The sequence below is a fragment of the Anarrhichthys ocellatus genome, unplaced genomic scaffold (assembly GCF_004355925.1).
Source record: "Anarrhichthys ocellatus isolate YVR2014 unplaced genomic scaffold, GSC_Weel_1.0 scaffold18, whole genome shotgun sequence".
Lineage (NCBI taxonomy): Eukaryota > Metazoa > Chordata > Actinopteri > Perciformes > Anarhichadidae > Anarrhichthys > Anarrhichthys ocellatus.
Genome location: NW_022280048.1, coordinates 2,280,775 through 2,295,530, shown reverse-complemented (window position 1 = coordinate 2,295,530; position 14,756 = coordinate 2,280,775). Strand labels below are relative to the sequence as shown.

The window sequence follows — 14,756 nt, the reverse complement described above, 5'->3', positions numbered from 1 at the left end:
TGTGTGTGTGTGTGTGTGTGTGTGTGTGTGTGTGTGTGTGTGTGTGTAAATTTACATTCATACTCCTCAGTTTAATAACTTTTAGTCGCATTAAAAATAACTGCAGCTGGTTAAAGCTTACGACTGGTTGTGATCGGATGTCTACCCTGTCCCACTGCATTGTGGGTCGGGTGCTTTACTCTACTGACTCGCCTTTTCTTGTTATTACAAATTACACATTGACATTCTCTAAGCTGCTGGTCATCAGATAAAGGTCTCAGATCCACCACCAGGTGGTGACCATGGACTTCTACATAATACACGGATGAGCAATGTCCAGGTTGACTTTATATTGCTGAATATTTCCCTGTTTCTTTTCTAATCTGAGAAACCTAAATAAAACAGAATCCATTATGCATAGAAACAAATGATAGCAGTTGTTGGGAGGAGTCACATACAGGATATACTGTAGTATGTATGTGGATCTGCCAAGAGAACATGCTCCTCTCTGTTTTCAACACTTTTCTAAACTTCATAGTCAGTAATCTGTTTACTTGTAACGAATTCAAAGTCTCCTTCTGCGTACCTAATCTTAAAAATGTAACCTTGATGGCAGAATATATAGGGAAATATATAAGTACTCGGTACTAAGGTCATTAGGGAGCTCATGTTCAAGACATAAACACACTCACACACACACACACACATATATATATATATATATATATATACACACACACGTGTATGCACCAGCATACAGCAGTTCAAATCAGCCCCCTCAGCCTCTGTCTTCTCTCACTTCTGCATTATCTCTGGTGACGGTCTGATTATGCAAAGACTCTTAAATTATGCATCCGGTTGACCAATCAGATTTCATTCAAATCTGGGAGTATTTAACATAATGTTCTCCAGGAAGCCGATAGACGTATCTAATCTGAAGTGCCGTGATTCTCTCGAGGTCAGAAGCTCCTCAGAGGGCGACTGACATTTTTTTAACCATAATTACTGAATAAAAATGGCTAATTTAAAAAACCTGCAATTTATATGAAATATGATTTCCACTGCATATGACCTTTAAAAGAGATGTCTGATAGTTGTTTTTTTCTCAGGCTGGTTGTCGTAAGCCTCTAAATCACAATCTATGAATCCCAAACTCTGATTAAGAACAGGAGGCGGACACCTGTGCAATCTATTGCAATACAATGCAACAGCTAGTGCTATAAATATTACATTTATAAAGTTTAATAGAATGATAATGTTCAGTTTTTGATTCACCTTCGTAGTAATCTTTTGGGGTCGTAGTTTGTGTTGTTGCAGTGTTACCTCGCGTCTCATGAGACCTGTTAACTTCATAAAGATAGTCTTTATTGTTGTGTTGTATTTTGATACATTATACAGGTGTTTCTTTTATTGTGTCCACCCCCTGTAAGTGTCGACTTAACCTTCGCTCCATCTGATTTAAGTCATATCAAAACTTCCCCTTTTGAGTCTGTCTGCAAAACAAGAAAACAGCATCTGAAAACTCTCATGACCACAAAAAACATAATCCATATGAAAAAACTAACAAAACAACATGCACAACACCACTCATATGGCCAAATTAGAACATAAATCACATACTGTATGATGTAAAATGAAATAAACATCACACAGTACGAACAGAAACAGATTTGTTTTACATCATCCAGCTTTGATTAATGGAACGGTTGTAGACATGTGACTTAACGTTCTGTCTGGAGTTGTGTTTGGTTTAAAATATCTCCATTGATTTCTTGCAAACATAAATGCTGAGTTTGATTTCAGCAGCCAAATGACAGCGTAACATTGATTTAACGTTATGCTGTGAATGTCGTACTTTCTCAGTGGTAGTTACATACAATATATTTCCATCTCATTGTGTAATTACCCACACCTGCATTTCTGAAAGGGAAATAAGGAGAAAGAAACGTGGCAGTCAGATTCCGCGTCACACTGATCACCTACTCTCTCTAACCGAGGGATCGAGGCACATTGCCAGTGAGAGGAGACGGCTTCTTTGTGTTATCCCGCCGGTAGTATCCATGTCCTGCTCACTCAGGAATGGATGACTAGAGTCAATAACAGCAAAGCTTGCCTCGTCTCTTTTCTCGCAATATGCCAAGTGTACTGTGCTCATGGTGACACAAGCTGAAGAGCAGAGGCAGCGATGGATCCATAGGTGAGGGCCATTACTGTGCCCTGAAACAAAAAAATCAGGGGCCTCATTTATAGAAAGGTAGTACAACAGATTTGATTGAAGAAGGTCCCAACTGTTCTGCAGAGCTGAGCCTGATGTGCACAGTTCTAAAATGTTGTAAATAAAGATAGACTATGTGCACACAGAAGTCTCACTTTAAGGTCTGATTGCATCTTTACACACTTATTTGCACATCAGTTTTCTGCTCACTATAAAAATAATATATTTCTTTACAAAAGTGAGATTCAATTCAAATCCTCTTGTACAAATGGAGCCCCTGGTCATATCTTACACTCTATTACTGCAGGGTTTACCAGGTCAGGGTGGCCATGGATAGACTTTGACTGGCCTTGGACCAAGACCAACCAAAGGTGTCTTACGCTGGATTTCGATGAAAAGGATGTTGGACAAAAAAGTTTGGACCGTTAGTTGTCAGTCTGTCATTAGAATTCTCACGTTTGCCTGCGATGCTTAGTCCCCTCAAGACAACGCTGTTCCCCGTGCCTGCCCTAACACCCAGGCGGCAGATTGGATGGGTCATACTGTACATTGTTCGATATGGAGATATAAACTGTGGAATAAGATTAAATCTTAGTTTTCTGGCATTAGTTTGCCACGTATGACGGTATAAAGCTGCCATGTTGACCTGTAGAAATAAAAAGCGGAGGGAACGATGATTTCTGTCTTTTACAACTACAGGTCAGAAATATAGAAAAGAACTACTCTGTCACAAAGACTATATTAAGCACTTATAATCTCATCTTCCTCTGTCCTACTTCTGCACCTTTGCTTTATCTCACACTATTTAGCCAAGTAAAGGGTTCCCAGTTGATCACAGTTGCAAAAATGTCAAATCAAACTTATTAATCTGTAACTTATTATCAAATATTTGGGCCCTAAGACTACAGTCAGTGTGACGCCAGCCTTGCCGATTACTCTGTTCTAGGAAACCCGACTTTGGTGACATTGAGGCTGACCTTAGAGTCACCTCCCCCGCTGCCGCACTCTCCCTTGTCGTACCACCATTTGTTTTTCAATTTGTCCAAGAGGCCTTGCTCATTCAGTTTTAACACTGCCAGGTTAACAGCATTTCTTGAAACGATAAAACATAGCTTGTAAGAAAATGAACAGGTCCGTGAGAAATCTAATATAGAATATTAGTAAAAAAATTGTGATAAATATCAATGGTTCATAAGGGGAGCACGGAAGGGACAAATTGGTAAAGAATTTCACTGGTGTAGAAGGGTAAGAAGCATTGTTACAGCAAAGGAAATGTTAAATATTAGAGAGGTGGCATGGAGGGTTACATTGCTTGTAACTGAAGTGTGCGGGATGGGGACATTCTGTCATTGTTGAATTAGAAATAAGAACATCCAGCATGCAGCTTAACATTCATCACAAGTGACAGAGCAGCATTGTAACTAGCAAAAAAACACAATGCAAAAGGGCACCACAGAAACCAGGAGGGGGGACAGGTAGAAGGGCAAAACAAACAAAGATTGGGAAAGGTGACACACCGACATTCAAATGGATTTAGTGATAGTGACTAATATACCATTAACCTTAAGAGAAAGGAAGAAACAGAGACACAAACCAGATAGATAGGACAGAACAGAAAATGTCTGAACGTGTTGATTAAACTCATAATACTGTTCACTCATTGATGCACTTGGAGAAAAAAAGAAGAATTAAGGAGTGAGGAAGAAGAGAATGGCAAAAAGAGACATCAGGGTAGGTGGAATACTATAACAACATGGAAGATATTGTTATATTATCCCACCCACCCTAATGCAGAGCCTTTAGGTGTGGCCACACCATAGCCCTTAGAATCGAGGTTGCCGCCCACTTTCATGGTGTCACATGGTTTCCGCTGCTCTATGTACTCGTTCATTGTGGATTCGAGTAGAAAGGCGAACTTGCCCTTCGACTTTCGTACTCTGGCAACCCCGTCTGGTGTTGTTTTGGCAAACACTGAGGGTTCAGCTGATTTCATGTATGACCACATTTTCTCATAAACTCCTATTTTGGAGCGCTGCATTTAAGGACACAGAGAAAAGACAGAAACAGTTTAGTTATGCACTTAACACCGACAACCGTGATAACTTATAATGAGCCGCTGTGGGTTTGAGTCAAAGGAAGGGTTCATTGTGGGAAATACTTAGATGAGAAGATTGATACCACTCTCCTCCTGAGCGTGGTATCAATCTTCTCATCTACCCCACAGAAAGAAAGAGGATAAGCGTTGTTTCCAAAAAATGTCAAACTGATCCTTTAAAAGCAACTCTGGATCACATGGGAAATAACTGCTGCTGCACTTCCTGGCCACGCCCCAGTCCACCATGACAATAGCGCCTGATGTGACACCACAGATTGGGGCGTGGCCAGAAGTGCAATATGCTTAAAGATTTCCCCACATAGAGGGCAGTGCACTGACAGTTTTCTGCATCTTTTTAAATCAGAGTAGATTCACCCTTTTGATAAAAAAAAAATAAATAAAAGATGCAGCAGAGGTTAGTGGGCTTTTTGCCAGCAGCCTGAAGTCTGACAATCTGGCAGCTCAGCAGAAGCAAAATGCAGGCCGTGTTCTGTATCAATATCAACAGACAGAAGTGACCTCCTCCTCTTCTGTTTGTGTACGTTACCAGGAGGTCACAGCTGGAGTCACCATTTAAATATGCTAAGTCATCAGTCCAGGCGATTTGACTACTGTGCTTTAGCAACACTTTAATCTGTGTAATTTGTATTTAAAATATTGTTGTTTAATATGTTGTGATGCTGAATATAATATATAACCACCTGTGCAGGTTGTTTCTCTCTTCTTATATCCTTTGGGTACACCTTTTTATTTTTAAAGCAGCTGACAGATTATGTTCAGTTTTCCTCTTTGTATCCAAATTACTTCAGAAATAAGAAAACTAATGTCTGCTGTTAGAGCTGTTCTAATTAGTTTTTTCTTTTAAGTTTCTACATTTCTCAAAATGTTAATGTTTTTCCTATAATTTGGTATTCCACATCATTGAAAACCAATCAAGCTCAAAAAAAGATTAAAACCACCAATGATCTGGCTGTTATTACTGCATAGTCATCGGTTCTGACATGATACTCATTAATACACATTAAAGCCAAATCATATAGTGTGTGTTATTTGTTGTTTGACAGTAACAGGCACTGTCTTTCACACTTTTGACCTGCGCACTCTGAGACCGATGGATTCACCTCTGTGGCCCAGTCAGCTGGCAGCTGGAGCGGCTACAGACATGCACAGCCCCGCGCTGACACTCAGTACGCTGCTAAAAATGGCCAGCGAGAGGCTGATTGCCGGTCACCGGGGAGCTGGAGTACACAGCTGTCTACAATCGAAGGGGAAGAATAGAGAAGCTGCAGCTAATGTGACCTTCTGCTGAGCTCGGTGAGGGAGAAGCGCCTCAGAGGAAATTTAGAGTTGAAACTTTTCATATTTCTACATGTCTTCAAGGGGATGCTTGTCAGGATTGTGAAGTTCATAATCGACCGGGCAAACGGGAAGTACGTAAATGTGTTGTCCTTGATAACCGGGCCCTAGAGCTTGTATTTACTTGCTTATTTAAAGTATTTATTATACAGAAATCAAGTGTGCATGACTGGTTGTATCCAGATTGTGTGTTCAGTGGTTGTGTGAGTCAGTCCCGCGTCACATACGGTATGTGAACGTAAAGGAAAACCTCAGAGCGAATTGACAATCTAAGACAGCTTCTTGGTGTGTACGGCCGTGTTGTGTAAATAATTCACCGGAGATGTAATGGATTGTGGGCTCAGGCTAGTAAATGAATCATTCTTGACATATGCACGATTTCAGTTCAGTTGAGTGTTCATGTAAACACTCTTAACGTGACAGTAATAGGTGACGACAGGCCCCGGCCACGGCGTAAATATAATTCTCAAATACAGCCGGTGCAACTTAACAAAGACAAATGATTTCAATAAATCAATTGTTATTAATGATTTGTGTTGCCACAACAATCATTTAACTGACAAATGGGGCAAGTGAGGAATGTGGGTTGACTGTCCCTTGTCCTTCTGGAAATAAACTGGTCTCAACTGAAATTCTTCCAGCTACCAGTTCATGCGTTTGCAGCCGACTGAAGGGCTGCGAGTGATTCATGGCCCTCTGTGTGCGTCTGTCATGCTGTCATCCAGAAACAGAGACGACGGGCCAAACAAAGCATGTGCCATCTTTCTAGTGTTTTTTTTATTTTTTTTGTTATCTGCATGCAGCTCTTAGTTAGGTGCATGATGATGTATGTAATTAAACCTCATTTACTGAATGTTCACGATCAGTGGAAACAAATGAATAATGTACCCAAATAATAGCGTGGCTCATTTAGCAGCACCCCGCTGTAACAAATGTTAAAATGATCACTAACACACTTTGGTATTGCAATAGAAAGTAAACAAGCTACTTCTTATTTGTCCTCTCCTTTCACACATCTGCAAACATTATTCAACGGCAACCCTTCGTGAATCTCCAAGGCTTTGCAAAGCCCAGTGGTTTGAGAACAAAGTTTTGAATCCTTTCTAAAAACCAGAAAAGAATAAAAGTGAGTACATGAAAAAATGGGCTTGTTGGTTGTCACCGTATATATTGTGTACTGAGGACGCTGTGTGATCTTCTTTGAAGATGATCTTCTTTAAAAAAAAGTATTTACAGCTCCGATTAATCATTAGCTTTGAATCTCCCGATTTCAATAAGTCTTGCTCACAACGGCTCCTCTGCATTGACATTTCCAGTTTGGAGGAAGAAAGGCAGAATATTTGTCACTCAGGATGAAGTCACCACCACACGCCTGTCAATTATCTTCTCAGGAGCACCTTTGACAAATCACAGCCTGCCAAATACAACGTGCGTAAGCACATCCAGCGCAGCTCGTGGAGCTGCTTTTAATGCGATGATTCACCAGGAAGCCTCAGAAAAACAATCGATTTGATATATTTACATTTGAAAGTTTCTTTAACAGACATGTCAAATGGGGTATTTTTTTACGACTGCGGCATTTGTGCCAAATCCCCCAAAATATCTTCTCCTCTTTGCTTCATCATCTATTTTCTAACATTAAGTCTGCTGAAAAAGGTTTCTACTTTGACGCCTGAATTATTGCTCCTCAGCGCTCCGCTTAACGTCACATCTGTTGTCCCTGCAGTCACGATCACAGAAGTCTGGTTTGAATTACGACACATTAAAAGAGGAGAAAATCAACACAGCTTTGTGATGAGCTCTATTAAATACGTTTATTTTGTGATTTCTTATATGAGATGATTACCCTCCCCCTAGATGTTACGTTACATAAATCCCATTAACAGATCTTTGAAACTGTTAAAATTCTACATTTCATAATCAGTAACTTTCAACGTGCTCGTTGGATTCTCATTCTCTTCGCTCAATAAAATATTCTGAACAGCCACATTGTTCACGAGTAATGTTTCAAAGTACTGCAGTGCAGGAGACAGCGGGTTACAGATGACCTCCTCCACACTGATCATGTTGATTGCTCCAATTCAATGCTTTTAGACCCGAGTTCAGCTTGGCACACGGCACACCATGCCACTCTGCTTGAACGCCATTATAAATGGGTTGGGTCACAGAAACGTTGCCTCCACTCGCTGACATCCCAGCAAAAATCATTCCTCTCCACTATCAAACACTCTTCTCTCTTGAGAGCTATGCATGCTTTTATTAGATTATGTTCAGACTGACTCTGTCCTAACAAGAAAGCCCTCTCCTGCCAAGCTGTGAGAGTAAAATGGAGCAGATAACCAAACCAAAACAGACAGAAACAAGCTGTTCTACCTTTACTGGGTTTAAGCATCTTTACTCAAGCTGTCTGTACATCTCAGAGGAGATTGTAAGATGTGATTTTATAACTCCCTGTGGACTGAGGCAGAGTCTGAAACCAACACACAGCGCCTTCCTGATCACACCAGAGTCTTACGGGGTCCACAGGGTTTATATTTATCAAACGTCTCAGAATCACTCAGAGCACTCACACCAAGAGACCGACTAGGACTTAAAATAGACACAGCTCAGAGCCGGACAACGGATGTCAATGACATTTCCATTTCCGAGGAACAGGACGTCTTCTTTGAGACTGCAGTTCAGTGACAGAAGACATTAGAAGACATTCTTGTAGCTCTTGAAAATTAAATTTCTTAAGTTTATAAACACACAAACAGAACGGACCTGATCATCTGAACTGTCGTTTCACTTCATTCTTTATGAATCGCTGAACAAATCACAGATGTTGGCAGTGATTCAGAGGCTGAGAGAGAACGACATCTTCACAATTTGATGCAGAATTAAAACAAAATGGATTCATTGGTTTCAAAATGATTCATTTAAGACCCACAAGCTTACACAATCTGTCACCTGCTTTTCTTAATGTCAACTCTAAGTGAAGTTGAATTATTAGTGTTTTTACGGCTACAGATGAATCTGTTTTTTTTGTACTTAGAGGTTTATGCACTGTGTGACCTCGACATAATTGCTTGTGCCCTTGCTTTGGCAGCAAGTGGATATAAGAATGAATCTGCACACTAGAAGAGTTTAATCAAGTTTGGTTTGTGACTCTACTGATGGTTGGATGAGGGAGCATAATTGTGAGAATTGCACAGGTGAATTATATCTGTTGCCAGAAAGTGTGAAAAAACAATGAAAAAAAAACTTTTGGATTTTGAAGGAGAGAACGGAAGTTCATTTTGTGGACAAAATGGATTTTAAACCATACGCCTAATACCATCATTTAATACTGTGTACCACTGTTTTATAAAGTACTGAATTAATCAGGCGTAGTTGTAATACTGGTAGCTTACTTTGGAAGTGCTGTATCAGAGGGAAAATAGACATTCTATCATTGATTATTCACTTGATTTATTACCTGGCAGGTAATAAATCAAATCGCACAGAAAAGCTCCAGGCCAACTTTAACTTAAGTGAGAGCGGCTCTCGTTATACAGTGCAGCGGCAGAATGGATGACAGCCAGTTGAGACACTCACCCTAAAGAACTCCTTGGTGGAGCCTGAGTCTAACGTCCCGTAGGCGATCTCCGTCTGCTTGGCCAGGTCCTCGGCACCCTCGATCGGAGAAACCATCCTCTCCACGGTGAGGAAGGCCGCCAGGTTAGCCGTGTAGGAGGAGATGATGATGAGGGTGAAGAACCACCACACTCCTCCGACGATGCGGCCGGACAGAGATCTGAGAGGAGGAAACAGAGCAGACAGAGAGACATGAGAGCATCAGAATCTACGATGTAGGGAGGCGGAGGAAGGATCATTTTCGGCAGAGTTCTCTGTGTTTGGCACGTTGTCAGCCCAGAAGTTTAGCCCAGACTATCTCCTTAATTTGAGAATTTTTATACTCTTTGGAGAGGTTAACCCATTAAGTGATGAGAACTGCGATATTACCCACATGTCCCATGGTGCTCCATGCTATTTGCACAAATTAATTTAAGAGAAGTATCATTAACTCAAAATATGATGATTATGATGATTGAATAATTCGTTGAAAGTGATAATAAGCCTCATTAACTCGATAGAACTGTGTTCCACATTTAATTTTGGCACTAATTCAGGTGTGCAACCATCCCAGGAACAACTCCTGGGATAACACTCGCTCCAAGTTAGTACTGCTACATTGGGTGCATTCTTTTGTCTTTGGTGAAATAAAGCAGGTCTTGGTCCTTTTGTTGTGTTTCAGGTTGCAAGTTTATTTACTTGTGGTATCTGTTGGTTTAAAGCTGCAGCCAGTTTTTGGTGCAGACATTTGATAGAACGTTTAGTTCATCTGTTGTTAAATCTCCATCACAAATTTAGACCAGGGAGGACAGAACAAGTCTGAAGTAAAAGCACACTGAGACTCTGCCTGCCATTGAATTCAGGGTGTGATGAGCCAAACTGCTCCCTCATAGAGATACTCACATCCTGCTCACTGTTCCTTAACCAATTCTTCACAGTTTCCACATCAGCGTAAAGGATCCGACTTTAAATCTGTGCCTTGCAGAGCAACCCTGGGTTTATATTTCATAAATTTGACTATTCTCTCTGGTACCATCCCCGATTTCCACGATCACACACGTTTTACTAAATGTGCTGCTCTCAGATGAACTCACATTTGTCATTTCAAATGAGGGTCTATTTGCACCGCATCATTGCATTGCAGATGTACTTCTCTGGATTTCTCCAAATATATTGTTTTCATAGATATTTATGGATGTATGCTACCCTTATGGTGCTTTTTAAGTTGTAAAGCTATGTCATGACTCCATCATCAAGGTTTCAGAGAGGCTTATATTCTTGACAGATTTCTATTAAAGTCTTATCTATAAATGGCTTTTAATTACCCAGAATGACATCATATTAAGGTCAATGACCAAAGTTGTAGCCACAAAAAATGACTAGCAATCAGTGAGTATGTGTGAATAAGGTGTAAAAAAAGATATATATATTATATATATATATTTTGTCCCTATCTTTCAGATGTTTCTTCTTAGTGAATACTAATAATGAAAGGGTGGATCTGTTGTCTGAATCCCTAAAAAATAAATGGTAAATGTGCTTTAAAAACCAATTTTTTCGGAAGCAAATCATCAATCACTCATCCAATTTCAGACTAGTTTGAACCTGTGAAAACCTCTCCTTGGTCTTCAACCAGCTGCTATACAATCTTCAAGCGTCTCAGATGAAAGGATGATGGAAGCAAAAATCCTTGAAGAAGAGGCGAGGGACACCACAACAGTGATGAATAAAGAAACGGATGGATAAACAAATACAGGGGATGACCATTGAATTGGAAAAATACATAATGTGATGGTGCTGATGATGTTTTTTTTCGCCCCAACAAAATGCATTATATGCACCAATGAGATGACCGTAAAATGGGACATGCAGCAAAAACACGGTAGCCCTCCAAGAGTCATGAGGAGTTCGAGCAGCTACTCTGGATGAAATATAATGACCCCTTTGCATTTTACAGCCCTCAGCATGGTGGATATAAGTAATTTTGTGGATGCAAAGCATCACTGCCGGCATGCAGTTTCAAAGCAAAGGTGTGTTTGCTCCGAGAAAGAAATGGGAGGAAAGTGCAGTGACGTGAAGCATGAGGTTAGGTGGACAGCAGCAATACCACAGCTCAAAATAACCTATATGCACCATGGCAGGAAGGAGATGAATGAATGGGACTATAAAATGCAGAGATGACGAAGACAACTGAGGGGTGGTGGAGAGTGAATACAACAACCAACCTTGGTGAGATATCGCATCCTTGCTGCATGAAGGCACCCAGGGAGAACCACAGGCTATTAAAAATCCCAAAGTCGTTTGGAGGGTCAGGGGGGCTCTGAGGGTCTTTGGCCTCATCGTTTTCGTCCAGATGCCACTCGTAAGGGCTGAACCGGCTCACCAGGAAGAGCACCACACTCACGCCGATATAGGCAAAAACTATACACATCCAAATCTCATAGGCCAGTGGGTCCAGGAAGGAAAACACCCCAGGTTTGGACTTTTGAGGCTTCTTAATCATAATGGAGATGCCCAAGCTCATAAAGGGCTTAGAGAAGTCTATCATTTCTTCCCGTACCAACGTTATAGTTAGAGGAGCCACGGCTATGTCAGCTCTCTGTGAAAATGGGAACAGGCACACTAGGAGTTAGTCTTACAGAACAAATAACCAACCAAAGGTTTACATATTGACTTAATAAAAGAAACACTGAAAAACTCAAAGTCAATGCAATAACCATGAAATATATAGCTCACACTGTCTTCTAAACATATATACTGTAGGTGCCCAGGCGCTCAGCTTTTAAGTGAATTCATGGAGTAAAGAGATTGGACACAGCTAAATGCGACGTCTTAGAATATACTGAATAGACCTGTGATAATGCCTGTGAGAGGGATATCTGCCATTTAAAAATGAGTCACTCAGCATTTGTGTTGGCTAATGTCTTTGTCTCGGTCCAAATCTCCTCCATGAATCAAACAGAGGGTTGGAAGACAGAGGTGGAGGAGCTTATGTAAGCAGTCCATGAAATATGAATTCACCTCTCAGATCTTTTGCAAACGCCTGACCGACTCGTCACTGTGGTGACAAAAGTTGGCATTGAGGTGATTGGTGGTATTGTAACTGAACATCAAAATATGGAAATATTTAACACAAAAGATTCATATCTTAGATCAAGTTAGGAGGGGTCTAAGCCAAAAGTGTCCAATATTAATTCTGGATGCAATAAATACAGCGTAGGTCTTCTCTTTCTGTCTAAACTATCAATATTGAGAGGGCTACAGCGTTCTGTAAAAGAGCCACAACAGCGGAAAGTAAAGGTTTTAAATAGACAAAGCTGCACTGAATCACTGTTTGCATGCAGATTTTTGTTTTAATTCCAGTCTGCCATGTGGGATTCTTCAACATTATTCATCCAGCAGCTGAGGTCTCATAAAAGATGCATATCATCTTGTTAAAGCCAGTTTAAGTGTGAGTGAGCCACGAGCTGCATGACAAATAAAAAAACAGTCGATTTGTAGTTGAAGAAGGGCTTTCCAAAACCCACTCAGCCCACTTTGATTGATAGTACGTTTACATGGTAACATTCAATATAACCTTGCATTATTGGTTCATTTCGACTAAAAATGGGCAGAGTGAGTTTTATTTAAAAAAACTCTCTTATTTTAAAATGTGGATAATACTTAATTTCACTTACTATGCTTCACAATAATCTGAACAAAACGGAGTAGCAGTAGAAAAAAAAAAAAAAAAAAAAACACCCCCCCCCCCCCCCCCCCTTATGAGCTACACAGGCGGACTGAGACTTACCCCATAAACCAGTTCACCCACCATCCCGTTCCACGTCTTGGTCTCCGGATCTCTGGCTCCGTACTTCCCATCCGGGACTACTGACAGCTTATATCTTATCCCCACATGTTTTGCAATTTCAGAAGCTAAATCGACACAGTAGCCTTCATATCTGTCATTCCCATCCATCTGCATATAGTTTTTCTTGTACATCACATACGGAGCTTCCTGTTAATTAGACATAAATGTGAGTTCATTGTAAAGAAACACACAGATCCACAGAGGCCAGACCTCATGAGTCACACAAGGCTGTGACGTGATTGGTACTGAAAGCATGCACACATGCCGGGGTGACAGACAAACACATATGGGGGACATCAAAAGCCAAACAGAGCAGAGTTTAGACGGATCTACGCAGCATCAGTTACAGGCATGTTATTTGGGGACTCGACAGACTAAAAAAAAGCAGGCCGCTGCTGGAGTGACGAGGCCAAATGGGCCAGCGGGAGTCGAGCAAAGCATCTAACACATATAAAGGAGGCAAAGCATGATGGATGATAGGCGGAGGTTGCATTTGCTTTGCATCAGCGTGGCACAAGGAGCAGGACAAGTTGAATGGAGCACTTTTCCGGTTCATAAAGTAAACGTCAGTGAAAGCAGAGAGTGATACATCCAAAACTTGGATATCTATTCATACATCAAACAAATATCAAGCTCACAAAACACGTGAGCCACGTCAGAAGAGTAGCTGTATGACCAAATAACAAGTCATACTGGTTCTTTCGTTCGTTTCTATCACGACAATAAAATAATCTGCTTGTTGTCTCGATTATACCGTTTGACTATTCCGCATCACCTCTGTGCCTTGGATTTCAATAAAATATGTATTTCCTCAAAAATGGAAAAACACGTTTGCCATCAAACCTCTTCTCGATGAACTAATGTCACCTTGAGGATACTCAGCAATAGAGATTTTGCTTTTGCCTTAAGGCATGAACATGTTTTTCAGAGGTTATTTCACTAACAATCAAAGTCATCTTCAGAGGAGACGGATACTTGATTCTTTCACAGTATCCAGCAGTTTCACTCCTTTGTTGTTCGAACTAGTCCCTCTTTAACTTCTCTTCCATTCTGCAGTCATGTACAATGTTACAAAAAAAAAAACTAAATGAAAGAGTCGCACCCTATAATGATAGGATGGCCTTTCATTGAATATGGCATTTAACTTTAAAGTTATGGAATGTAAAAAAAGCAACATGAAGTTCGTGACATGACTGTGATGTATCAAAAACAATAGTTGTCTTTATTCAAATCAAAGGCATGCCTGGCAGTGAGAAAATAATGCAATGACACTACTCTTCTGTTTTCTCTGTCTTACAGTTGTTGTATTACCTGCCTGGTCATGAGGACAATGAGTTACTACACATTGAAATGAGAATGTATGGCTATTGCATTCTGAATTTGTCTAAGATGCAAACATAATAGGCAAAGTCAGAAGGAACGAGAGGCCGTGGTTTTAAATGTAAGATAAGGAGCACCTTATCTTACATTTAAAAATGGCTGATGATTACTAAACTGTGACTACGGTCTGTACAGAAACTAGCACTGTGTCTAACCCTGAGCTCGCTATGCTGGGAGCACTGGTTTTAGAGATGCCTACAATAGATTACAATTCAGTGCCAAAGTAAATTTGAACAAAGAGATAAACAGTCAAAGGGTTGCAGCCTTTGGTTGTTTATGTCCTCCTT

The 14,756-nt window shown here is 40.5% G+C and overlaps 1 protein-coding gene across 4 annotated transcripts in view; it reads right to left on the bottom strand.

The window, feature by feature from the left end:
* gria3a (glutamate receptor, ionotropic, AMPA 3a) overlaps positions 1 to 14,756 on the bottom strand; it is a 61,053-nt gene that overhangs the window by 5,639 nt on the left and 40,658 nt on the right. For 2 of the 4 annotated variants that reach the window (XM_031857134.1, XM_031857135.1), the window contains exons 10-14: positions 13,030 to 13,236; positions 11,465 to 11,838; positions 9,222 to 9,420; positions 3,979 to 4,226; positions 3,172 to 3,286 (exon numbers count right to left, since the gene is read on the bottom strand). In XM_031857134.1, the coding sequence (XP_031712994.1) occupies positions 3,172 to 3,286; positions 3,979 to 4,226; positions 9,222 to 9,420; positions 11,465 to 11,838; positions 13,030 to 13,236 (1,143 nt within the window). The remainder of the gene's footprint in view (positions 1 to 3,171; positions 3,287 to 3,978; positions 4,227 to 9,221; positions 9,421 to 11,464; positions 11,839 to 13,029; positions 13,237 to 14,756) is intronic. The other 2 variants (XM_031857137.1, XM_031857136.1) reach the window with 1 other exon arrangement.